Consider the following 27,336-nt stretch of genomic DNA (forward strand, 5'->3'; position numbering starts at 1 on the left):
ATTATGTGGTATAAAAAGACAATATTTAAGGGACACTAAACCCAATTTTTTTCTTTCGTGATTCAGATAGAGCATGCAATTTTAAGCAACTTTCTAATTTACTCCTATTATCAATTTTTATTCGTTCTCTTTGTATTTTTATTTGAAAAATCAGGAATATAAGCTTAGCATCCGTCCCATTTTTGGTTCAGCACACTGGATAGCACATGCTTATTGGTGGCTACATTTAGCCACCAATTAGCAAGTGCAACCCAGGTGCTGAACAAAAAATGGTCTGGCTCTTAAGCTTACATTCCTGCTTTTTAAATAAAGATACTAAGAGAACGAAGAAAAATTGATAATAGAAGTAAATTTGAGAGGAGTTTAAAACTACATGCTCTATTTGAATCATGAAATAAAAGATTTGGGTTTAGTATCCCTTTAACTAATAGGGATTTGCATTTGGATCCTTCGTGGGGATCCGAATGGGGAAGAAAGAAGTTGCGCGTTCCTTTCAGATATTTTTGAAGCCGGATTGATACCTGTAAAACAGGGGTCACAGCAACCTTGGGACCCAAAATGTTTTGGAACTACATTTCCCATGATGCTCAGACAGCCTAAAGAGTATCAGCATCATGGGAAATGTAGTTCCAAATTATCTGGGGGTCCAAGGTTGCTGACCCCTTTTTTAAAAATGCCCACTCTAACATCTGTGCAAATCCACGTCTTAGAGTGGGGATGCTTTACAGGAATCAATCCGGATAAAAAAATATCTGAAAGGAACTAGCGGCTTCTTACTTCTGCATTCGGATCCTCACAAAGAAATTTATGCACCCATCTAATTTTGTTTTGATGCATATTGCACATTTTCTGGTAATCCAATAAACCTCATTTCACTACTGAAATATTACTGTGTCCTTCAGTTATTTGATAGATCAAAATGAAATTGCTGATCCAAACACCCAATTATTTATAAATGAAAATCATGGAAATTGTCAGAGGTGCCTAAACTTTTGCATACGACTGTATATATATAAATCTTTACTGTGACAGTGTAACGTTTCGGTCTGAGGAAGGGGATACATTATCCCCAAAATGTTACACTGTCACAGTAAAGATTTTTCAAAAAGAACCAGAGAGTAAACTGTGTTTGCTTTTTAAATCATAATGACAACAGAAACTACCCAAATAACCCTGATCAAAAGTTTACATACCCCAGTTCTTAATACTGTGTTTTGCCCCCTTTAACATCAATGACAGCTTGAAGTCTTTTGTGGTATTTGTGGATGAGGCTCTTTATCTTCTCAGATGGTAAAGTTGCCCATTCTTCCTGGCAAAAAGCCTCCAGTTCCTGTAAATTATTGGGCTGTCTTGCATGAACTGCACGTTTGAGATCTCCCCAGAGTGGCTCAATGATAATGAGGTCAGGAGACTGAGATGGCCACTCCAGAACCTTCACTTTATTCTGCTGTAACCAATGACAGGTCGACTTGGCCTTGTGTTTAGGATCATTGTCATGTTGGAATGTCCAAGTACGTCCCATGCGCAGCTTCCGGGCTGATAAATGCAAATTTTCCTCCAGTATTTTTTGATAACATACTGCATTCATCTTGCCATCAATTCTGACCAAATTTCCTGTGCCTTTGTAGCTAACACATCCCCAAAACATCAGCAATCCACCTCCTTGTTTCACAGTAGGAATGGTGTACTTTATCATAGGCCTTGTTGACTCCTCTCCAAATGTAGCGTTTATGGTTGTGGCCAAAAAGCTCAATTTTGGTCTTATCACTCCAAATGACTGGGCCAGAAGGTTTGAGGGTTTGTCTCTGTGCTGTTTGGCGTATTGTAAGTGGGATACTTTGTGGCATTTGCGTAGTAATGGCTTTTTTCTGGCGACTCGACCATGTAGCCCATCTTTCTTCAAGTGCCTCCTTATTGTGCATCTTGAAACAGCCACACCACGTGTTTTCAGAGAGTCCTGTATTTCACCTGAAGTTATTTGTGAGTTGGGATTAATTTTCCTGGCAATTGTGGCTGAAATTTTAGTTGGTCTACCTGACCGTGGTTTGGTTTCAACAAAACCCCTAATTTTCCACTTCTTGATTAGAGTTTGAACACTGCTGAATGGGCATTCTCAATTCCTTGGGTATCTTTTTATATCCCTTTCTGGTTTTATACAGTTCAACTACCATTTCCCGCAGATCCTTTGACAATTCTTTTGCTTTCCCCATGACTCAGAATCCAGAAAAGTCAGGGCAGTAGTGGATGAAAGATGCAAGGGTCTGTCAGGAGTCCAGAAACTCATTGACCTTTTATACACACACACACTAATTACAAGCAAACAGATCACAGGTGAGGATGGTTACCTTTAATAGCAATTCAAACCCCTTTTTGTCCTTGTATGCATGTTATCAGGCCAAAATCACCAGAGTATGTAAACTTTTGATCAGGGTCATTTGGGTAGTTTCTGTTGTCATTATGATTTAAAAAGAGTAAACAAAGTTGATTTATCATAAATGGCTTCAGCCAAACACTAACCATAAGTGAAAGAAAAGTTTGTGTGTTATCAATCATATTCTCTGAAAAATGGCCAAGAAATCATAAATTCTGCCAGGGTATGTAAACACACACATATATATATATATATATATATATATATATATATATATATCTCAAGTAGAAGAAGGCACGCTCTGGTCTTTTCAAGTGTACTTTATTTGAAAAAGCATGACGTTTCGGGGACACACTCCCCTTCCTCAGACAAGGAAACACAAAACTCAGGAGTCTATTTAAACAGTATAGGCCCCTCCCAGTGGGACACACATATACACACACAAATATTTAGGAGCCAGACAGTAGTGGTATTTGTATATAGTGGGAAATAGGAAATCCTACTCTGTGGGCCGTCACGACCTGCTAATCCTGTAACTGTATCCTAAGCAATGTTATTCCTCTTTTCCTCCTAGTAACCCGCTAGTCCCCAGGGGGAGGGGGGGCATCTGGCAGCTATATTAAGGTTATGATGTAAGCACTGTGTGCCTCCCCCTCCCTGCATCGCAACTTGTAAACACAACGTCTGCATAACTTCCAGCTCGTATCACATTATACTACCGCAACAAATACAATTTCAAACAGATCACAGAGGAATCCAATTAAAGGGACCAAAATGTGATTTGGATAGAACATACAATTTTAAACAACTTGTCAATTTACTTCTATTATTACCAACTTTGCTTCATTCTTTTTATCCTTTGCTGAAGGAACAGCACTGCACTACTAGCAGCTAGAACACATCTAGTTAGCCAATCACAAGAGACAAATGTGTGCAGACACCAATCAGCAGTTAGCTCCCACTAGTGTAGGATATGTGTGTATTCTTTTTCAACAAGGGATACCAAAAAAATGAAGCACATTTGAAAATAGAAGTGAATTTAAATGTTTCTTAAAATTAGATGCTGTATCTGAATCATGCCAATTTCATTTTACTATCCCTTTAATTTATAATATTGTACGTATTTATATGAATACACAGAATTCATAGACATATAGGTATATAAGAAACACCTCTGACTATTTTCTACTCAATACCATGGTGAGGAAACAGAATATAGAGAAGAAAGGAGCTCATATCTGTTAATCTGTCCCAGACTCACCTGTCCATCTGGGTATAGTTTGGTCAGCCAGCCCTTCTTGAAGTTCAACAGATCAGGCTGCAAGTCAAGTAAAGATTTATATTGTAAACAAATTATGTTATCACTCTTTCAGATAATATCAGTTATAGCTTGGGTTAATTTTTGCTTGAAGTGACTTTCATTCATTCTTTGAGATTAAAGAAGATTTTAAAAAAAGATTTTTAAAACTTGCTGAAATAGATGCACCAAATAGGTTTTTTTTAAACAGGAAGTTCACAACTGTTTCAAGGGATGGGATCTCATTGGCTAATAAGAAAATCCCAGTGTTCTATTAGTATACAGTGACACACCCCCGAGCAACAGAACAAAAAAGAATGTTAAAGAGATACTGAACCCATTTTTTTTTCTTTTGTGATTCAGATAGAGCATGCAATTTTAAGCAACTTTCTAATTTACTACTATTATCAAATTTTCTTCATTTTCTTGGTATCTTTATTTGAAAAGCAAGAATGTAAGTTTAGATGCCGGCCCATTTTTGGTTAACAACCTGGGTTGTTCTTGCTGATTAGTAGATAAATTCACCCACCAATAAACAAGTGCCGTCCATGGTCTGAACCAAAAATTGGCTGGCTCCTTAGCTTAGATGCCTTCTTTTTCAAATAAAGATAGCAAGAAAAACAAGGAAAAATTGATAATAGGAGTAAATTAGAAAGTTGCCTAAAATTGCATGCTCTATCTGAATCATAAAAGAAAAAAAATTGGGTTCAGTGACCCTTTATTTATTTCCACAAAGGAGCATCCATTAGGACAAACCTAACACATAAAACAATGAAAAAAAATAATTAGACTATAAAGTAGAAGTATCTGTCAAAAGTCATCAATGGCTGCCACCCCTAGCCAAGATTTAAAGATAAGGGATACTAGAAATGACTGGTTATAGTTGACTCACCTGTGCTTAACTGAAAAATACTGAAATCTCAGCATATAGGCAACTCTTGCAGAATTGAGCTGGGTGTCACTCATTCAAAGCATAATTCCATCATCTCAAACAATAGTCATCTACGGTTATTTAATTTTCTTTTAAGCACTGGCAAATACCCCATTTATATTCGTGACATATTTTTATGTCACATACTCTGCCAGGATCAAAACACCATTTTCTCACGCATCGCATGCAAATGAGAGTGAAATTCAACTTTTCGTAGAAAGAAATGTGCACATATTTCAAAAACCTATATAGTGCTGAAGATAAATGATATATATATAAAAAAATGCAAATCCTCAGAGCAAGTTTGTACATATTTAAAAATGAATGACCTTATTTGTAGTTGATGTCCTCTAGCTGTGCAAATTACTGTCACAAACATTGTAAGATATCCTTTATTGAGCTGAGGGGGGGTGCACAACTTCTCACACTCAGAAAGACCTGGAGATGTTGAGTCTTGGTGCTTGAGAGACGCCAATTACATACCTTCTCCCTTTTCATCATGCTCATTGATGAATACTGGTCTGCTTCTCTATTGCAAGTGTCCCCGCAAGGTTTCTCAGACTGTATTCCATCACATGACAAGTAGTACAGGAATAACAGTCTATTAATGAGCTAAAATATTCTGAGAAACAGGAGGGGGGACTGGCACCAAAACATACATGGTTCCAAGTTGATCAAATTCTTGTATACCAATACATAACGCGTCGCCAAACTGAGTTTTTGTTTGACTCAGGTTTCTGGTTTAAATAGGATGACAACTGGAATAAAGAGGTATTTCCTAGGAAATCTATGCAGAGAATTCAAATTATCCAAAGGGAAGATGAGACTAAGGCATACCCAAGATAATTTCACACTGCAGACTGGAGACTCCTAACAAAAACCTCAGACAGAAACTCATCTATGCTACCTTCAAAACAATAACATATGTCTAACTGTAGGCGAAACTGCAGCTGCTGTTGGCATCCATGACGACGTAAAACGGACTGTACATATTTCTGTCATTTATATGAGAGATCAGCATTTAAACATTATCAAGTTTTTGCCTAAAAAATGTGATGTAAAACTTTAAAGTAAGAAGTGAAATTTCATGATTCAGACTAAACATACAATTTTAATCAACTTTCCAATTTACTTCTATTACCAAATTTGAGTTGTTCTCTTGTTATCCTTTGTTGAAGAGTAGCACCAATAAACTAGTGGGAGCTAGCCAAACATATCTGGGGAGCCAGTGACAAGCGGCAAAGAGACATATGTGCAGCCACCAATCACAGAAGTGCACGGCTAAGTATAACTAGGCATGCTCTCCAACAAAGGAGAACAAGAGTACAAAGCAAACTTGATAATATAAGTAAACTGGAAAGTTGTTTAAAATCACATGTTCTATTCTGAATCATGAAAGTATAATTTTGATTTTACTGTCCCTTTAAATTTAAACGAAAACAGCTTTATCAGTTATGTACTTCCTTTAAAACCTCATTGGCTGATAGTTACATCTTGTATGATCATTGGCTGATAGGTACTTCCTGATAATGTTCATTGAACATTAGTAGGAAGTATCTATCAGTCAATGAGTTTTAGCAGAAAGCATTAAAAAAAAATGGCAATTTTTGATGACAGTATCCCTTTAAGGCACCAAAACATAAATATAAAAAGTAATTGTTTTAAAACACAAAACAGCAAAAAATATAAATTGTTGCAAGATTTTTGCATGCTCTCTCACTCTAATATATATTGTAGATGTAAGTATAAGAGCACTCCCCCCCTCTTACCGTCATTGAGGACTCTGTTGATCGACGGTCCAGGGATTTTGCTCTGCGGTATGGAGACATATGGGATGCAGATACATCTGGGATTGCGCCAACTCCTGTCTCATCCTATGAGAAAGAGGAATGGACAACATAAATCCTTAATACTCAACAATGTTATATAGGTTTACTTTTCTTTTGATTAGAAGAAGAAAAAAAAAATCTACAGTGGAACTTGACCAAACATTAAAAAAAAGAAAATCATGGGTCCATTTGACAAAGAATTCTATATTATTAAATCAAAGGATATAGTATAACTTGTATTTCTAAATCGGCAAATATTAGTTTAAACTGAAAAAACAGCCAGAAACCGGAATAAAAACGTTGATCTTTGAAGTAGAATCTGTATAAGATTCACAACTGTATCCAAAAAAAAAAATAATTAAATGTGCTGTATTTAATATAATGACCACTGGGCGAAAAATAGAACAGTTTGCTTAAAGAGATTACCCGCTTTCTGGGGAAAGTGCGCTTTTCACTTCGCCCCTGTCGTGCATTGCTGCTTGATGCACTGGTGAAATTGGTATCCATGTGTTCTGCTTTCTCTATGTCCAAAGCTTCAAACTTTTCAATTACAATAGACCGCCTGAGAGAAAAAGCCAAAAAGCACCATAAACGAAAGTGCAGCGGAAGAGAGACGAGTATAAAAAGAAAAATTTGATGGACAGCAAAAATAATATTAGGGCACCAATCATCTTCTCACAAAAGAGAAACATAACCACTACAACATTATGGATATATTTATGTCTTAGCAGTGGTATTCAGCTGTGCATAACAAATCAAAGATACAAATATTTCTTTTTTTGCTAAGCGTTAATGACTTATTCCCAACTTCTAAGCATATGAAATATTTATTTATACATACACACACATTTTATATATATATATATATATATATATATATATATATATATATACACATATATATATATATTATATATACATATACACACAGATATATATATATATATAAAAACACACACAAATATATATACACATATATATATATATATATATATATATATATATTTAATTTCATTTTAATATTAACACATCAATATATTACTAAAATGTAAAACACTGTTAATACCCAGAATTACATGAATCCCAGTAGTTAATTCTAAGAAAATCCCCTATTTTTTCAAACACACAAAACGTTTGTGCCGATATTTTCAACCCAGTTTCTGCGGCATAACAGATACAGAACAAGAAAAGACAAATTATATGGAAAAGGTAATTACATTAAAGGAAACCATTAAAAAATCCCCAAAAACCTAGATAGAAACTGGCTGCTAAGCACAGTTTTATCTAGATATAGATGGATAAGCAATAAGGCACCCTAGAGCATATGACACCACTCATTTTTAACCCCTTGTCTTCCCATCAGGACATCACAGTAAAGCTGCTTGAATGAATAGTCAAGTTAAAATTAAACTTTCATGATTGAGATAGAGCATGCAATATTAAGCAACTTTCTAATTTACTCCTATTTATCAATTTTTCTTTGTTCTCTTGATATCTTTATTTGAAAAAGGCAAGAATGTAAGCGTAGGTGCCTGCCCAATTTTGTTCAGCACCTGGGTAGCGCTTGCTGATTGGAGGCTACATTTAGACACCAATCAGCAAGCACTAGCCAGGTGCTGAACCAAAAAAGGGCCGGCTCCTAAGCTTAGATTCTTGATTTTTTTAAATAAAGACACCAAGAGAACGAATAAAAATTAATAGGAGTAAATTAGAAAGTTGCTTAAAATTAAATACTCTATCCGAATCGTACAAGTTTAATTTTGATTAGGCTATCCCTTTATCACACTGCAGTCCACTTAGGTGTCCAAAGGGTTAAAACAAACACTTGTCAATGTAATATCTTCTCCACCAATTTTTACTTATGTCAAAAGGGAAAAAAAAGGCAAGGAAGGGTATACTGATCTACACGGATACAAGATCTCACTTGAAATCTCTTTTTACCCGTTATTCTTCATTAAATAAATCCCTAAGGCGTTACAGCTTGTTATGACTACATGATTTCAAAATTAATTGTGTGGCTGAGGATGGGGGGAGGTCAGTTATTTCACAGTCTTCTGTAAGTATAAAACGTGGATTCTCTGAGCATGTTATGACAGACACACACGGATGTGTCCCTTAGGCTTGGGTATATGGCAGTTGCCCCAATTTAACAAGATCAGAAGCTATATTAATGAAATGTCTGTGTGTCAGAAAGCAGTTTGATGTTGAACAGTTGGGAACAATTACATTTCTCAACGCTACTGCTCTATAAAGCTTCTTGTTAACCAGAGTGAAATACCTTGCAGGAGACGTCTGATTTTTACTGCCGACTACCAGACTGGCTTTATAAACACACTCACAGTGGTTTAGTTAACATATTTAAAGGGACATTAAAGTCATTTTTTATTTATATATTAGAAATTATTCACTGCATTGCAACATATTTGCATATATAATAAAGGTTTTAAAGTAGTTTAAAAAACCTGTTATTTTGTTATTAAACAAGTAGTGTTATCTTAATAAATTTACTGTGGCCAATTAGGAACAACAAATGAACTCCTATGTATCAACCAATCATCATTCAGCACGTAGGAGTGTTACGCTTCTGTATTCTACGCAATACACTTTAGCGTTTCTGTGGACAGTGAAAGAATACTACAATACTGTATTCAATTATTAATATGATAGGATAAGAAAGCCAAATAAATGATAAAACTGCACTGCAACATTTTTAAATTACGCTTAAATATTATATAGAGAATTACATTTTCAATTGAATGTCCCTTTAAGCATATCCATTACTATTTGGTTCCAAGTACATTTAAATTACTATCACAACTTTCACATACAAGCTAATCTATTTAAAGGACATATATGCATTTCAAATTGGAAAAGAAGCATTTTTGTGATGCACTTGTATAACTAAATATGCTTCTAGTAAAAGTAGAAAGCTTTAATTGCTTACAGAGCATATATACATATGCCTTGTGCATTTCCATTCAAACACCATGCTTGCTCAGAGATCTAGCAGTGGTGTGTATTTATCAGCAATGACAAACTGAATTGTCACTGACAATATATGCTCCCGCAGCAGGTGCTGTATTTAAATGCAGGTGCAAAATGAATTTGTACAAACTCTGTTCACTGTAAACACCATCACTGAAACAGGAATAACGTCTACTAGAAGCAGTTCTGATTCCATTTAGAATAGTTCTTAATTAGTTATTGTTTCGGAAATAAAAAAAATTCTAACTATGCCAAATCAACAACCAAAATCAAAACTATAAAACTTCTAAAAAAAAAATCCATAAAATAATGAATTAAAATTTCAATCTTTCCAGTGGATATATTCAGAAAGTGCAGCAGATGTACCGAGAAGGGTGACCACCTCTGCCAGTTCTCGGATAACAAATCTCCCAGCCCAAGGAAGCACATAACTCCCGACCCCAGGAAACCTCGCCATCCCTCAGCCCAAGCTACCGATCAAGGGTTCCCACCACCCTTGCAAAATGTAACCTTGAAAAATTGGTGGACAGGGTTTATAACAAACTGTATGAACGGTGGAGAAGATGTTGCATTTCAAAGTATTCTTTTTAGGTATAGCTGCAAAGGATACAGAGAAGGTAAAATTAGAAAATGAGCTTTTAAAATTATATACATATACACACATATAGTGTATATATATATATATATATATATATATATATATATATATATATATAAAAGCAAACACCATATAATTAACTCTTTCACTGGAAACGGAATATTTTAGAAACTACATTAAATTGTATCAGAATTCGGGAATATTAAGTAAACACTTGTTGCAAGATAGGAGGCCGATCCAGTAATGAAAGAGCTAAACTACAGCTTTTGTAAGAATAGACAGCGGATTTTCGGAAAAGTTGAACAGAAGGCAGATTTTTTTTTTAAAATAATAATAAAATAATAAATTTCGCTAGAAGACAGACAGTCACATCTCTGGTCTCAAACACTTGGACACTAAGACGAGATGGCAGCGAAGCGGACTCAGAAAAGAGGGCCACCTCGCACAGCAGCAGGAGGAGGAATTGAAGAGCAACAAGACCTGGAAACAGAAGAAAGCTGGAAAATGAGTGCACAAGAAACGCTAAAAAAAAAAGAAATAAATTACAAATTTGACATTTAATTCGGTCAAAATCAATAACACATATAGTGAGGGACAGGTAATCAGGACGCAGCTGTAAATACATCTAAAGTGAGTGATTTGTACTGATTTCACAGGAGCATTGTCTTTAATTAAAGGGAAACTCAAGTCCATATAAACTTTTATGATTCTGATAGAACATGCAGTTTTAAAGACCCTTTCCAATTTACTCCCATTATCAAATTTTGCACAGTATTTTTATATGCACACTTCCTGGGGAACAAGATTCTACTGAGCATGTGCACAAGCTCAAAGGGTAAACGTATACTAGTCTGTGATTGGCTGATGTCTTATCACATGATACAGGGGCCCGGAAAATGGGAGAAAAAATACTTTTGTCACACACACAAAAAAATATAATCTACTGCTTATTTGAATTTTACTTTGAGTGCTATTGCATTGTATTATTATGCACTTATTAATTATGCAATGGTACTGCATTGAGTGGTCCTTTAATTGTATTACTTGATTCTAGATAATGTGGATTTTCTGAAATTTTGGAACTGGATAAAAAAATATGAAGCAGTTGGGAGTAGGCGAAACAGGACAATTAGTTTTTCTTTATGTGAATACGCAAATTATTTTTATAAAATAAGGAATATTTTATTAAAGGGACACTGAACCCACATTTTTCTTTTGTGATTCAGAAAGAGCATGTAATTTTAAGCAACTTTCTAATTTACTCCTATTATCAAATTTTCTGCATTCTCTTGCTATCCTTATTTGAAAAAGAAGGCATCTAAGCTAAGGAGCCAGACAATTTTTGGTTTAGTACCCTGGACAGCAATTGTTTATTGGTAGGTGAATGTATCCACCAATCAAGCAAGAACAAACCAGGTTGTTCTCCAAAAATGGGTCGGCATCTAAACTTACATTCTTGCTTTTTCAAATAAAGATACCAAGAGAATGAAGAACATTTTATAATAGGAGTAAATTAGAAAGTTGCTTAAAATTGCATGCTCTATCTGATACACAAAAGAAAAAAATTGGGTTCAGTGTTCCTTTAACCATTTATTTTTTTATTAAAAAGTTTCATCTGTGACAAAATCCACTCTATTTTTTATTTTTTTAAATTAAATATATTTTTAAGGAGGGGCTTCTTTAGATTACTGATAATTTGAGAACAGACAGTGTTCGCAACTACAACAATCTAAAAAAAAATATATAAAATATTTGCTTAATAATTTTTTTCACTCTACGACGTGGTGATTATTTAACATAAAAAAAATACATTGAAATGCATAAATGTTTTAAAGTAGAATTAATCACAATTTTATTAAGCATATGCATCTGATTTGGTGCAAATCTTAGAATTAGTAACAATGTTAGTATGATATTAAAAGAAGTGATTTTATATATTTTATTTGAGAAAGCTTTGCAGACAACAGGAAAGATAAAAGTGGAGGAATAAAGATAGAGCACACAGAATTTGCAGATCCTACATATTGATGAAGCGTTGCTGTACGGAGCCTTTATTTTAAAAAATCGCAACTTCCCATCTCTGCGCCTTTTGAGAAATAAAACACAGCCAGGCACAAAGATAGAATTCAAAAGACACAACATGTGGGTAATAGATCTTTTACAGTGTATTGTCAGACCCTGAGAAACAAACAAGTGCTGTGCCCAGACAGGTTGTGACAGACTGTTAACCCCCTCTCCCCCGCTTGAGACACATCTCTGACTTTGAAGGTCAATGCATTTTGTAAATAGCCATGCTCAGACGCACACTGTCATTAGAAAAAAAGGGACAAAACATTGTTATCAATTACTCTGCTGCTTAAGTAACGTGCAGTCCAGTATAATTAAAGGGATACTAAACCCAAATTGTTTCTTTAATTATTCAGATAGAAAGTTGCTTAAAATTGCATGTTCTAAATGTACTCCTATTATCAATTTTCTTTGTTCTCTTGTCATCTTTATTTGAAAAGCAGGAATGAAAAACTTAAGAGCCATTTTACGTTCAGCACCCTGGATAGCGCTTGTTTATTGGTGGCTACATTAAGCCACCAATCAGCAAGCACAACCCAGGTGCATTCCTGCTTTTCAAATAAAGATAGCAAAAGAACAAAGAAACAGTCATAATAGGAGTAAATTAGAAAGTTGCTTAAAATTCAATGCTCTATCCGAAAAAATTGGTTTAGTATCCCTTTAAAATTGATTGGGTTAAGCATAAAACAGTGCCTTGCTTTGTTACACTAGAAAGGGTTACATTCTACTTGGTGTGGTTGTCCCTGAGGGTTAAAATACCAGCCAGAAACATGAGACTTCAGAGCATGAAATGTGAGATTGGGAAAATCAGCAGGAAAGCACTGACGCCCGACAGGAGGCTAAGGGTGTCTCAGTAACAGCCAGGCTGTCAGGAGCCCAACCGCAGCAGGTGAAGACGTAATCGTAATTCGTGTTTTTTTAGTGCACCCCAATCACCTGAAGGTTCAAGCTACAGCGCGATGAGGCATTTAGCTGTGAGATAATACAGTTATTACATTACCAGTGTTAGTCGCTACATGCAAAGGAAACCGTGCCGTCTCTGAGTTAAAGGGATAGTCTAGTCAAAATTAAACTTTCCTGATTTAGATAGAGCATGCGATTTTAAGCAACTTTCCCATTTACTCCTATGATCATTTTTTTTAAATTTTTTTGGTTACATTTGAAAAAGCAAGAATTTAAGTTTAGGAGTCGGCCCATTTTTGGTTTAGCACCTGGGTAGCACTTGCTGATTGGTAGCTTTATTTAGACACCAAATAGCAAGTGGTACCCAGGTGTGGAACCAAAAATGGGTCGGCTGCTAAGCTTACATTTTTGCTTTCTCAAATAAAGATACCAAGAGAACGAAGAAATATTGATAAAATTAGAAAGTTGCTTAAAATTGAGTTCTCTATCTGAATCAGGAAAGTTAAATTTTTGACTAGACTATTCCTTTAAAGACTATGCAGAGCAAGGTCAGACATCTAGAGGAAGTGATATTTCATGAATTTACCAGGTTATGAATCGGATTTAGCAGTTGAAGGGATTACAGAACCCGGATGTTAATAGAAGCACAGAACAGATATTTAACCAGTATTAGTAAGTTAGTAGCAAAACAAATTCCAAGTTACGATTATTTGAATATGCATGAGCTGTATTTACTTGCACAGTAGAATTAACTAATTCTGCATTTTATAAAACTGCAGCAGGCTATACAGGTTCCTAATATATCTACTGTATTGACAGGGAGACTCCATTAAACTTCGTATAGGGACGACGACTAATGAATTAACGTTACTTAAAGGGCCAGTGTGCAATAAAATTTGTTTTCCCCCAAATTAGTTTAGAAATGACTTGCTGCAGAGCTTAAACATGTATGTGATATTGCTCTTTAGTTCTTTCTGTATATGAAATAGCTGTTTTTGCTAACTGAAACAGCCCAATCAAATGGGCTGAGCTTGCAGTGAGAACACACCTAATTATCTTATCTGCCTGTATACACAAGGACGAATACTGAATAACTGCCATTATATTAGCTACTGTACTGGGACTGTTATTTCTTCTACACCTTCATGATTACACAGCTTTTCTATAATCAGTACTGTTATAGTAAAAATATATATATATATATATATATATATATATATATATATATATATATATATATATATATATATATATATATACGTGGTAGTTGCAACAGGCAAAAAATATTTTTTTCTAATGACAAAATAAATGTAAAGGAGCTAGATTTAAACCAATTAATACACTCCTCCATGCAACATTGACAAATTGGAACACATTCAAAAGGGGAAAACAAAATCACAGCACACTGTCCCTTTGATTTCCTTGAATTAATTTTGTGTTTTTATAAAATGAAATATGCTTCACAAACTTCAACCACTGTCTGTTTGCTCCTGTTAAAAAACTGGCTATGTGGTTAGAATTAGAATGGACCTATGCTGTCAGAAGCACTTACATCAGCCAGGGGAATAAACATCTAGATTGTAAATTCCCACGGGAATAGGGCCCTCAATTCCCCCAGTTTTTGTCTGTAAAATTTTGTCGTATCGTTTCTCCATTGTACCGTTATCCTTGTACCCATGGGCAGCGCTGTGGAATCTGTTGGCGCTTTACAAATAAAGAATAATAATAATTTCTAAACTCAGCTGTACTTTATCTGCTAGCTTTGTATTTTTTTTAAAATATCAATAGGCTGTACCATTTAAAGGTACAGTAAACACTAAGATTGCAACATAAAACCGGCCAAACCTTGTCACATCTCTCTACCTAATTTATAGTTTGTAAAAATGGAAATTTTGTTAACAAAATGACAATAGCTGGTCTTGTCATCTCCAGGTTCAAGTCCGGATTGGCTACTCTAAATTAGGAAAGTGATGGGCGGAGTTGGGTGGAGTTTGACCATTGTAAAACATCTTCAAGAAACAAGGTGTTAAAGGGACATGAAACCCAATTTTTTTCTTTCACGATTCAGATAGAGCATACCATTTCTAACAACTTTCCAATTTAGTTTTATGGTCTTAATCTGCTTTGCTCTTAGTATCCTTTGTTGAAAAGTATACCTAGGTAGGCTCAGGAAATTGGATCTAGCTGCTGATTGGTGGCTACACATATGCCTCTTGTCATTGGCTAATTGAGGTGTTCAGCTAGCTTCCACTAGTGCACTGTTGCTCCTTCAAGGATGCCAAGAGAATGAAGCTAATAATAAAAATAAAACAATAAATTGGAAAGTCTGGATTTGCACAGATTTCCACAACAAGAAGTTCGGCTCTGAAAAGATCCGAACATAACAAAAGTCTGTCTACTTCCCCATTCAACATTGAATGAAAATGCAGAATTCACAAGTCTTATCTGAATCATGAAAAAAAACATTTTTGGGTTTTGTGTCCCTTTAATCTGTTCTAATATAGTTCAGACTCTGCTGATATGTTACTTTATTAGAAGACTGCAAAAAAATGCTGTAATTACTGTCTGTTTAAAATTCATTTCACTAAAGGGACATGAAACTCAAAAAAAATATTTTGTAATTCAGACCGAGCATAACCTTTATATTAAAATTAAAAAAAAAAAAAAGTTTCCAATTTACTTCTTTTATCAAATTTGATTTGTTACAATTATATTCTTTGTTGAAAAGATACCTAGGTAGATGTTTGGGGCACTACGTGGCAGGAAAAAAAGAAACTGCTGCTATCTAGTGCTCCAGAAATGGGCCGGCTCCTAAGACAGCTCCCTGCTATTCAACAAAAGATACCAACAGAACAAAGAAACATCGATAATAGATGTCAATTAGAAAGCTGTTTAAAATGGACATAAAAGAAAATGTTGTGGTTTCATGTCCCTTTAACTTCATTATTGTACAACCTTTCAGTATCATTTTGACATAATGCCCCTCTCTAAGCATGGGAACACAATTCAACATTACCAATATGAATTAACTCTTACTTTTCTAGGTACAATATTTACCAATATTCTTATCTCGTCTACAAATAACCTTATTGTTATACTATGGAAAATATGCTGGTAACAAATGAATACAGGTCTCTCACCTCCTTTGCTGGCCAAAAAGGCGTGCGACTTCTTCCCTGCCTGGGCTCCTTGCCCGTATCCGCTGCTCCAGTCTCTTCTTTTCTACCTGGAAGGCATCTTTGTGGCTGATTCTCCGAGCCCGTGGCACATCCGCCAGGATTGCATATTCCCGGTTGGCAAGATGAAGAGAGAAATGCCTTGATCCCTCTCTCTCTTCTGACTGGGGTTCATGCTGTTGACTGAGCTCATTACCTGAAGGAGGGAAGGGGTCTTGGTCTGGGCTTTGTGTTTTGGGGTAACTGTACCTGCTGGGAGCTTCTGGGGTGGAGGGTGAGGGTGGTGTTTGTATGGGCTGCTCTTCAGACTTCAAATCTTTCGTCTTCTCCAAGGAAAAGTATCCACTCTCCACTCGAGTCTTACGCCCACCATCAGGACGATCTCCATTCATCAGGCCTCCATCTCAAAAGACCAAGAAGGAGTTATGCGTTTGTTACAGATCCAAAAAAAAAGAACCCGCATAGGGTTTTTATTGTGATTCCTGTAACTGTGTGATATTGTGCAAAAGGTGGGGGAAGAAAGCTTAGAAAGAGAAAGGAAAGCTGTATAGGCTGAAAGTGAAAATAAAGAAAGGAAAGTGGAATCACATCACATGTACAGGAATAAGGAAACGTCAAAATAGCAGAGGCAGGAGATTCAAATTAAACGATTTACTCGCCATTCTCATGAACTTACCTACTTTATCTGGCAAGGGCTCAGTGGGTGAGGATGGCATCTGTAATGGACTTTGGAGGGGGCTGCTATTTTCTTGCACATCTCTGCCCTTTATCTCTTCCTGCCACAAAGTGGATTTGGTCGCTGGAATTTTCTCTGCACTGGGGATTCCGCTGCTGGTAACGGCCATCTTGGCTGGCCCAGGTTCCTAATAAAGGAAGAGACCATGGTCAAATATGTGCTAAAAGGAAGATAAAAAAGAAGAGACGAAAACACTCAGAGGGTCACAACCTGATAGAGCAGTATTTTTTCTTTTAAATAAATGCAAATGATAGTGTAAAGCTCTTGTGGGTTTTATACGATAAACAGATAAAAAAAATATATACTTAGAGATGGGGTTATATACATCTTTCAACCCCTGCAATAACTGTTCACAGCTGGTAAACACACATAAAGGGACATGAAACCCAAATGTATTTTATGATTTAGACAAATTGTTAGATTTAAAGTGTGTTTGTGTCTAGGGGAGTTTTGCAAGAATGCTTTTAACAAAGTTACATTGGCCATACATGCAAAGCACTCCAGCCACCAGAAAAAAATCTTTGTTTAAAAGACCTTTATTCTCATTAGTTGGGTCCAAAAGTTTACAGGAACGTTTCGAACCTACAATAGGCTCTTAGTCATGTCTATCTTGTCGAGAGTTGCAAGAGAATGACTGGAGGTGGAAGTTAGGGGAGGAGCTATATAGACAGCTCTGCTGTGGGTGTCTTCTTGCAACTTCCTGTTGGGAAGGAGAATATCCCACAAGTAATGGATGGACAGGATACACCTTACAAGAGAAACAAAGATTTTTTCTGGTGGCTGGAGTGCTTTGGATGTATGACTATTTGGATTGACAAGATTTGGCAAATCTTTCTCCATGCCCGATAAACAGGTGTGCTGTTCTCCTTTCTTTTTGATGTTCAACAAAGTTACATTGGCCAGAGCACTAGATGCAGGGCACGTGCACTTTACCCACCTAAGAATGGTCTTCAACAAAGAATACCAAGGAAACATAGCAAATTTGATAACAGAAATAAATTGGAAACCCTTTTTTGTTTCTAAAATGTATGCTGTATCAGAATCAAGGGAGTGTAGAAGATACGACTGTTAAAGGGACACTAAAGTCAAAATGAAATTTGCATGATTCAGATAGAGCAGCAATTCTAAGCAACTTTCCAATTTACTCCCATTATCAATTTGTCTTCCTTCTCTTGGTATCTTTATTTGAAAAAGTAGGAAAGTAAGCTTAAGAGCCGACCCATTTTTGGTTCAGACCTAGGATGCACTTGCTGATTGGTGGCTAAATACAGCCACCAATCAGCAAGCGCTAGCCAGGGTGCTGAACCAAAAATGGGCTGACTCCTTAGCTTACATTCCTACTTTTTCAAATAAAGATACCAAGAGAACAAAGAAAAATTGATAATATAAGTAAATTAGAAAGTTGCTTAAAATTGCTGTTCTAACTGAATCATGAAAGAAAAAAATTGGGTTTACTATTCTCTTTAAAGTAACTAACAGGGTTTCCACACAGTCTTGTTTGCACATTCTCTTTTATTGTCTGATTTATATCTGTCATTCATTTTCTTCAGCAGGAAAAAAAGGAAATTTATGCTTACTTGATAAATTGATTTCTTCTACGATACGACGAGTCCACAGATTTCATCCTTACTTGTGGGATATTATCCTCCTGCTAACAGGAAGTGGCAAAGAGCACCACAGCAGAGCTGTATATATAGCTCCTCCCTTCCCCTCCACCCCCAGTCATTCGACCGAAGGTTTTAGGAAGAGAAAGGAAAAGCTAAAAGGTGCAGAGGTGACTGAAGTTGTAAATATAAAATATACTCTGTCTTAAAAATGACAGGGAGGGCCGTGGACTTGTCGTATCGTAGAAGAAATCAATTTATCAGGTAAGCATAAATTTCCTTTTCTTCTACAAGACACGACGAGTCCACAGATTTCATCCTTACTTGTGGGATACAATACCAAAGCAACAGGGCACGGATGAAAGGGAGGGAAAAGACAGAGACCTAAACGGAAGGCACCACTGCTTGAAGAACTTTTCTCCCAAAAACAGCCTGAGAAGAAGCAAAAGTATCAAATTTGGAAAATTTGTAAAAAGGATTAAAGGGACATTCAACACTGCCCACAGCATTAATCTATGTTGAAAAACTAAAAATAAAGATCAAGCTGCAACGTGCCCCCTTTCTCTTACTTCCTGCCTTCACTGTTGAATCCTCTACGATCACTTCCAAATTGTTGTCCTAATATGGCTGCTTAACTCCCCCCACCGTGACGTATAGAGCTTCTTCTTCAAACTAGCTGCCAGTGATATCCCATCTCTCCTACTTCAATGCAAAGCGCATTCACGGCCGTTAGCGCATGCGCGATTCACTAGGAACACTAAAAGCGGAAACCATAATAAGCCAATTTGTTTCAGAGTACCATGTGTAATATAAGCGGAACGGAAACAAATTGGCTTATTATGGTTCCGCTTTTAGTGTTCCTAGTGTATCGCGCATGCGCTAACGGCCGTGAACGCGCTTGGATTGCAGTCCGAGGAATGGGCTATCATTGGCTGCTGGTTTGAAAAAGAAGGTAAATACGTCACGGTGGGGGGAGTTAGGAAGCCATGTTAGGACACCAATTTGGAAGTGATCGTAGAGGATTCAACAGTGAAGGCAGGAAGTAAGAGAAAGGGGGCACGGTGCAGCTTGATCTTTATTTTTAGTTTTTCAACATAGATTAATGTTGTGGGCAGTGTTGAATGTCCCTTTAAGGGACGACCAAGTCGCAGCCTTACAAATCTGTTCAACAGAAGCATCGTTTTTAAAGGCCCATGTAGAAGCCACAGCCCTAGTAGAATGAGCCGTAATTCTTTCAGGAGGCTGCTGTCCAGCAGTCTCATATGCCAGGCAGATGATACTCCTCAGCCAAAAAGAAAGAGGTAGCCGTAGCTTTCTGACCCCTACGCTTTCCAGAATAAACAATGAACAATGAAGATGATTGACGGAAAAACTTGGTAGCCTGTAAGTAAAACTTCAAGGTACGGACTACATCCAGGTTATGGAACAACCTTAGGAAGAAATCCAGGTTTGGTACGTAGAACCACCTTATCAGAATGAAATATAAGATAAGGCGAATCACATTGTAACGCTGAAAGCTCAGAAACTCTTCGAGCAGAAGAAATAGCAACTAAAAACAGAACTTTCCAAGATAACAATTTAATATCTATGGAATGCATGGGTTCAAACGGAACCCCTTGAAGAACTCGAAGAACTAAATTCAAACTCCACGGAGGAGTATTTGGTCTAAATACAGGCTTAATTCTAGTTAGAGCCTGACAAAAAGACTGAACATCTGCCAAACGTTTATGAAGCAAAATCGACAAAGCAGAAATTTGTCCCTTTAAGGAACTTGCTGATAACCCTTTCTCCAATCCTTCTTCTAGAAAAGACAGAATTCTGGGAATCCTAACTTTATTCCATGAGTAACCCTTGGATTCACACCAATAAAGATATTTACGCCATATCTTATGATAGATTTTTCTAGTGACAGGCTTTCAAGCCTGTATCAAAGTATCAATGACCGAATCAGAGAATCCTCGCTTAGAAAAAAATCAAGCGATCAATCTCCAAGCAGTCAGCTGCAAAGAAATTAGATTTGGATGTTGGAAAGGACCTTGAATGAGAAGGTCCTGTCTCAAAGGAAGTTTCCACGGTGGCAGAGACGACATGTCCACTAAATCCGCATACCTAGTCCTGCATGGCCACGCAGGCGCTATCAGGATTACTGAAGCTCTCTCCTGTTTGATTCGAGCAATCGCGCGTGGAAGGAGAGGAAACGGCGGAAACACATAAGCTAGGCTGAACAACCAAGGCACTGCCAGGGCATCGATCAGTTCGGCCTGGGGATCCCTCGACCTGGATCCGTAACGTGGAAGCTTGGCATTCTGACGAGATGCCATCAGATCCAGTTCTGGTCTGCCCCATTGGCGAATCAATGACGCAAACACCTCCGGATGGAGTTCCCACTCCCCCGGATGAAAAGTCCGACGACTTAGAAAATACGCTTCCCAGTTTTCTATTCCTGGGATGTAGATTGCCGACAGATAACAAGAGTGGGCCTCCGCCCATCGGATTATCTTGGATACTTCTATCATCACTAAGGAACTCCTCGTTCCCCCCCTGATGATTGATATATGCCACAGTCGTCATGTTGTCCGACTGGAATCTGATGAATTTGGCCGAAGCCAACTGAGGCCACGCCTGAAGCGCATTGAATATTGCTCTCAGTTCGAGAATATTGATTGGAAGTAGAGACTCCACCTGAGTCCAAACACCCTGAGCCTTCAGGGAATTCCAGACTGCACCCCAGCCCAGAAGACTGGCGTCCGTTGTCACTATCACCCACGAGGGTCTGCGGAAACATGTCCCCTGGGACAGATGATCTGGCGACAACCACCAAAGAAGAGAGTCTCAGGTCTCTTGATCCAGATTTATCTGAGGAGATAAATTAGCATAGTCCCCATTCCACTGTCAGAGCATGCACAGCTGCAGTGGTCTGAGATGAAAGCGGGCAAACGGAATGATGTCCATTGCCGCTACCATTAATCCAATGACCTCCATACACTGAGCCACTGATGGCAGAGGAATAAACTGAAGTGCTCGGCAAGTATTTAGAATCTTTGTTTTTCTGACCTCCGTCAGAAATATTTTCATTTCAACCGAGTCTATAAGAGTCCCCAAGAAGGGAAACCTTGTCCGTGGAACTAGTAAACTCTTTTCTATGTTCACTTTCCATCCGTGAGTTCTCAGGAAAGACAATACTATGTCCGTGTGAGATTTTGTCAAATGATAGATTGACGCCTGAATCAGAATATCGTCCAGATAAGGCGCCACTGCTATGCCCCGCGGTCTGAGAACCACTAGGAGAGACCTAGATTCTGGGTGCTGTGGCCAACCCGAAGGGAAGAGCCACGAACTGATAATGTTTGTCCAGGAAGGCAAATCTTAGAAACTGATGATGATCCTTGTGGATAGGTATATGAAGGTAAGCATCCTTTAAGTCCACGGTAGTCATATATTGACCCTCTTGGATCATTGGTAAGATTGTTCGTATAGTCTCCATCTTGAACGATGGGACTCTGAGAAACTTGTTTAGACATTTGAAATCTAAAATGGGTCTGAAAGTTCCCTCTTTTTTGGGAACCACGAAAAGAATTGAGTAAAACCCCTTGTCCCTGTTCCAGTTTTGGAATGGGACAAATTACTCCCATGGTAGAGAGGTCTTTTACACAGCGTAAGAACACCTCTCTTTTTATCTGGTCTACAGAAAATCGTGAAAGATGAAATCTCCCCCTTGGGAGAAAATCCTTGAATTCCAGTTGATACCCGTGGGTCACGATTTCCAGCGCCCAGGGGTCCTGAAGATCTCTTGCCCAAGCCTGAGCAAAGAAGGAAAGTCTGCCCGCTACTAGATCCGGTCCCGGATCAGGGGCCGCCCCTTCATGCTGTCTATGTAGCAGCAGCAGGCTTCTTACATTCTTTACCTTTATTCCAAGCCTGGTTGGGTCTCCAGACTGACTTATATTGAGCAAAATTCCCTTCCTGCTTTGTGGAGGAAGAGGAAGCAGAGGGTCCTCCTTTAAAGTTTCGAAAGGAACTAAAATTATTTTGTTTACCCCTCATCTTAACAGACTTATCCTGAGGTAGGGCATGGCCTTTACCTCCAGTAATGTCAGAAATAATTTCCTTCAATTCAGGACCGAATAGGGTCTTACCTTTAAAAGGAATAGCTAAAAGTTTAGATTTTGATGACACATCAGCAGACCAAGATTTAAGCCATAATGCCCTACGCGCTAGAATAGCAAATCCTGTATTTTTCGCCGCTAATTTAGCAATTTGAAAAGCGGCATCAGTAATAAAAGAATTAGCTAGCTTGGGAGCCTTAATTCTATCAAAAATGTCATCTAATGGAGTCTCAACCTTCAGAGACTCTTCTAAAGCATCAAACCAAAAAGCTGCTGCAGTAGTTACTGGAACAATGCAAGCCGTAGGTTGTAAAAGAAAACCCTGATGAATAAATTTCTTTAGGAGACCCTCTAACTTTTTATCCATAGGGTCTTTGAAAGCACAACTGTCCTCAATAGGTATAGTTTTACGCTTAGCCAAGGTAGATATAGCTTCCTCCCACCTTAGGGACTGTTTGCCACAAGTCCAGAATGGTGTCTGATATGGGAAACCTTTTCTTAAAATTAGGAGGGGGAGAGAACGGTATACCTGGTCTATCCCATTCCTTCTTTATAATTTCCAAAATTCTCTTAGGGACCGGAAAAACATCAGTGTAAGTAGGCACCTCTAGATATTTGTCCATCTTACACAATTTCTCTGGTGGTATCACAATAGGGTCACAATCATCCAGAGTCGCTAAAACCTCCCGAAGTAAAAGGAGGAGGTGTTCAAGCTTAAATTTAAAGGACATGACGTCCAAATCTGTCTGAGGTAACACATTTCCCGAGTCTGAAAGTTCTCCCTCAGACAGCAATTCCCTGACCCCCAACTCAGAGCACTGTGAGGGTACATCGGAAATAGCCAATAAGGCATCAGAGGATTCAGTATTCACATTAATACCTGGCCTACTGCGTTTACCCTGTAACACTGGTAATTTAGATAATACCTCTGTAAGGGTAGTTGAAACAACTGTAGCCATCTCCTGCAGAGTAAAGGAATTAGACGCACTAGAGGTACTTGGCGTCGCTTGTGTGGGCGTTAAAGGTTGTGACACTAGGGGAGAATTGGATGGCATATCCCGATTCTCTTCAGACTAAGAATCATCCTTAGGCACACTTTCTTTACCTAAAATATGCTTTTTACAGTGTAAGGCCCTTTCAGTACAAGAGGTACACAATGTAAGGGGGGGTTCCACAATGGCTTCTAAACACATAGAACAATGAAATTCCTCAATGTCAGACATGTTGAACAGACTAGCAATAACCACAATAGTCGTTAAACACTTTATTTATTGATTTAAACAATTTTTTGAAAAGCATGTACTGCGCCTTTAAGAAATAAAAAAGCACACAAATTTTCCAAAACTGCTTCAAAACGTTAAAGTGACAGTATACATTCATTTTCATATAACTGCATGTAATAGACACTACTATACAGAATAAGATGCCCAGATACTGATAAAAAAATCCAGTATAAAATGGTTTAAAAACGTACTTAGAAGCTTTCAGTTTAGCTCTGTTGAAAAGGCAGTTGGAAAGCCCACTGCAAGTGGGAAATATCAGACACTTCCCCCTCCCCATACTTTTGCATATGAAAAGACCCTTTACACAAACAGGAGCAAGCTGGAGAAGGTAGCTGACGGTATTCAAATAAAACTTTGGGGCTTGGTTAGGAGTCTGAAAATCAGAGCAATGTTATTTAAAAATAAGCAAAATTATACGTTTAAAAAAAAAAAAAAAAAAAACTTTATGGGCTTTATAAATAGATCATCTACAAAACATTTATGCAAAGAAAAAATGAGTGTATAATGGCCCTTTAATTTACCCTTTTAAATTAACTACAACCAATCAATGGCTCCAAAAATTATTGCACCCCAAGAGTAAGGGGATAATTTAACCTCTAAAAGGTATTTATAGTCACAAGTATGTTAGATTTGACAAAAACATAATTTATGCTTACCTGATAAATTTATTTCTCTTGTAGTGTAGTCAGTCCACGGGTCATCCATTACTTATGGGATTATATCTCTTCCCCAACAGGAAGTTGCAAGAGGATCACCCAAGCAGAGCTGCTATATAGCTCCTCCCCTCACATGTCATATCCAGTCATTCGACCGAAACAAGACGAGAAAGGAGAAACCATAGGGTGCAGTGGTGACTGGAGTTTAATTAAAAATTTAGATCTGCCTTAAAAGACAGGGCGGGCCATGGACTGACTACACTACAAGAGAAATAAATTTATCAGGTAAGCATAAAACATAATTTATGTAAGAACTTACCTGATAAATTCATTTCTTTCATATTAGCAAGAGTCCATGAGCTAGTGACGTATGGGATATACATTCCTACCAGGAGGGGCAAAGTTTCCCAAACCTCAAAATGCCTATAAATACACCCCTCACCACACCCACAATTCAGTTTAACGAATAGCCAAGAAGTGGGGTGATAAAAAAGTGCGAAAGCATATAAAATAAGGAATTGGAATAATTGTGCTTTATACAAAATCATAACCACCATAAAAAAGGGCGGGCCTCATGGACTCTTGCTAATATGAAAGAAATGAATTTATCAGGTAAGTTCTTACATAAATTATGTTTTCTTTCATGTAATTAGCAAGAGTCCATGAGCTAGTGACGTATGGGATAATGACTACCCAAGATGTGGATCTTTCCACACAAGAGTCACTAGAGAGGGAGGGATAAAATAAAGACAGCCAATTCCTGCTGAATATAATCCACACCCAAAATAAAGTTTAACGAAAAACATAAGCAGAAGATTCAAACTGAAACCGCTGCCTGAAGTACTTTTCTACCAAAAACTGCTTCAGAAGAAGAAAATACATCAAAATGGTAGAATTTAGTAAAAGTATGCAAAGAGGACCAAGTTGCTGCTTTGCAGATCTGGTCAACCGAAGCTTCATTCCTAAACGCCCAGGAAGTAGAAACTGACCTAGTAGAATGAGCTGTAATTCTCTGAGGCGGAGTTTTACCCGACTCAACATAGGCAAGATAAATTAAAGATTTCAACCAAGATGCCAAAGAAATGGCAGAAGCTTTCTGGCCTTTTCTAGAACCGGAAAAGATAACAAATAGACTAGAAGTCTTACGAAAAGATTTCGTAGCTTCAACATAATATTTCAAAGCTCTAACAACATCCAAAGAATGCAACGATTTCTCCTTAGAATTCTTAGGATTAGGACATAATGAAGGAACCACAATTTCTCTACTAATGTTGTTGGAATTCACAACTTTAGGTAAAAATTCAAAAGAAGTTCGCAACACCGCCTTATCCTGATGAAAAATCAGAAAAGGAGACTCACAAGAAAGAGCAGATAATTCAGAAACTCTTCTGGCAGAAGAGATGGCCAAAAGGAACAAAACTTTCCAAGAAAGTAATTTAATGTCCAATGAATGCATAGGTTCAAACGGAGGAGCTTGAAGAGCTCCCAGAACCAAATTCAAACTCCAAGGAGGAGAAATTGACTTAATGACAGGTTTTATACGAACCAAAGCTTGTATAAAACAATGAATATCAGGAAGAATAGCAATCTTTCTGTGAAAAAGAACAGAAAGAGCAGAGATTTGTCCTTTCAAAGAACTTGCGGACAAACCCTTATCTAACCCATCCTGAAGAAACTGTAAAATTCTCGGTATTCTAAAAGAATGCCAGGAAAAATGAAGAGAAAGACACCAAGAAATATAAGTCTTCCAGACTCTATAATATATCTCTCGAGATACAGATTTACGAGCCTGTAACATAGTATTAATCACAGAGTCAGAGAAACCTCTTTGACCAAGAATCAAGCGTTCAATCTCCATACCTTTAAATTTAAGGATTTCAGATCCTGATGGAAAAAAGGACCTTGTGACAGAAGGTCTGGTCTTAACGGAAGAGTCCACGGTTGGCAAGAGGCCATCCGGACAAGATCCGCATACCAAAACCTGTGAGGCCATGCCGGAGCTACCAGCAGAACAAACGAGCATTCCTTCAGAATCTTGGAGATTACTCTTGGAAGAAGAACTAGAGGCGGAAAGATATAGGCAGGATGATACTTCCAAGGAAGTGATAATGCATCCACTGCCTCCGCCTGAGGATCCCGGGATCTGGACAGATACCTGGGAAGTTTCTTGTTTAGATGGGACGCCATCAGATCTATTTCTGGAAGTTCCCACATTTGAACAATCTGAAGAAATACCTCTGGGTGAAGAGACCATTCGCCCGGATGCAACGTTTGGCGACTGAGATAATCCGCTTCCCAATTGTCTACACCTGGGATATGAACCGCAGAGATTAGACAGGAGCTGGATTCCGCCCAAACCAAAATTCGAGATACTTCTTTCATAGCCAGAGGACTGTGAGTCCCTCCTTGATGATTGATGTATGCCACAGTTGTGACATTGTCTGTCTGAAAACAAATGAACGATTCTCTCTTCAGAAGAGGCCAAAACTGAAGAGCTCTGAAAATTGCACGGAGTTCCAAAATATTGATCGGTAATCTCACCTCCTGAGATTCCCAAACTCCTTGTGCCGTCAGAGATCCCCACACAGCTCCCCAACCTGTGAGACTTGCATCTGTTGAAATTACAGTCCAAGTCGGAAGCACAAAAGAAGCCCCCTGAATTAAACGATGGTGATCTGTCCACCATGTTAGAGAGTGTCGAACAATCGGTTTTAAAGATATTAATTGAGATATCTTCGTGTAATCCTTGCACCATTGCTTCAGCATACAGAGCTGAAGAGGTTGCATGTGAAAA

General features: G+C 37.7%; 1 protein-coding gene across 8 annotated transcripts in view; it reads right to left on the reverse strand.

The window, feature by feature from the left end:
- The window catches only part of MPRIP (myosin phosphatase Rho interacting protein), a 384,980-nt gene that overhangs the window by 102,747 nt on the left and 254,897 nt on the right, over positions 1-27,336 (reverse strand). For 4 of the 8 annotated variants that reach the window (XM_053694605.1, XM_053694609.1, XM_053694607.1 and 1 more), the window contains exons 6-10: positions 16,834-17,020; positions 16,122-16,560; positions 6,855-6,990; positions 6,369-6,473; positions 3,633-3,689 (exon numbers count right to left, since the gene is read on the reverse strand). In XM_053694605.1, the coding sequence (XP_053550580.1) occupies positions 3,633-3,689; positions 6,369-6,473; positions 6,855-6,990; positions 16,122-16,560; positions 16,834-17,020 (924 nt within the window). The remainder of the gene's footprint in view (positions 1-3,632; positions 3,690-6,368; positions 6,474-6,854; positions 6,991-16,121; positions 16,561-16,833; positions 17,021-27,336) is intronic. The other 4 variants (XM_053694610.1, XM_053694611.1, XM_053694612.1 and 1 more) reach the window with 1 other exon arrangement.

The sequence above is a fragment of the Bombina bombina genome, chromosome 11, assembly GCF_027579735.1.
Source record: "Bombina bombina isolate aBomBom1 chromosome 11, aBomBom1.pri, whole genome shotgun sequence".
Lineage (NCBI taxonomy): Eukaryota > Metazoa > Chordata > Amphibia > Anura > Bombinatoridae > Bombina > Bombina bombina.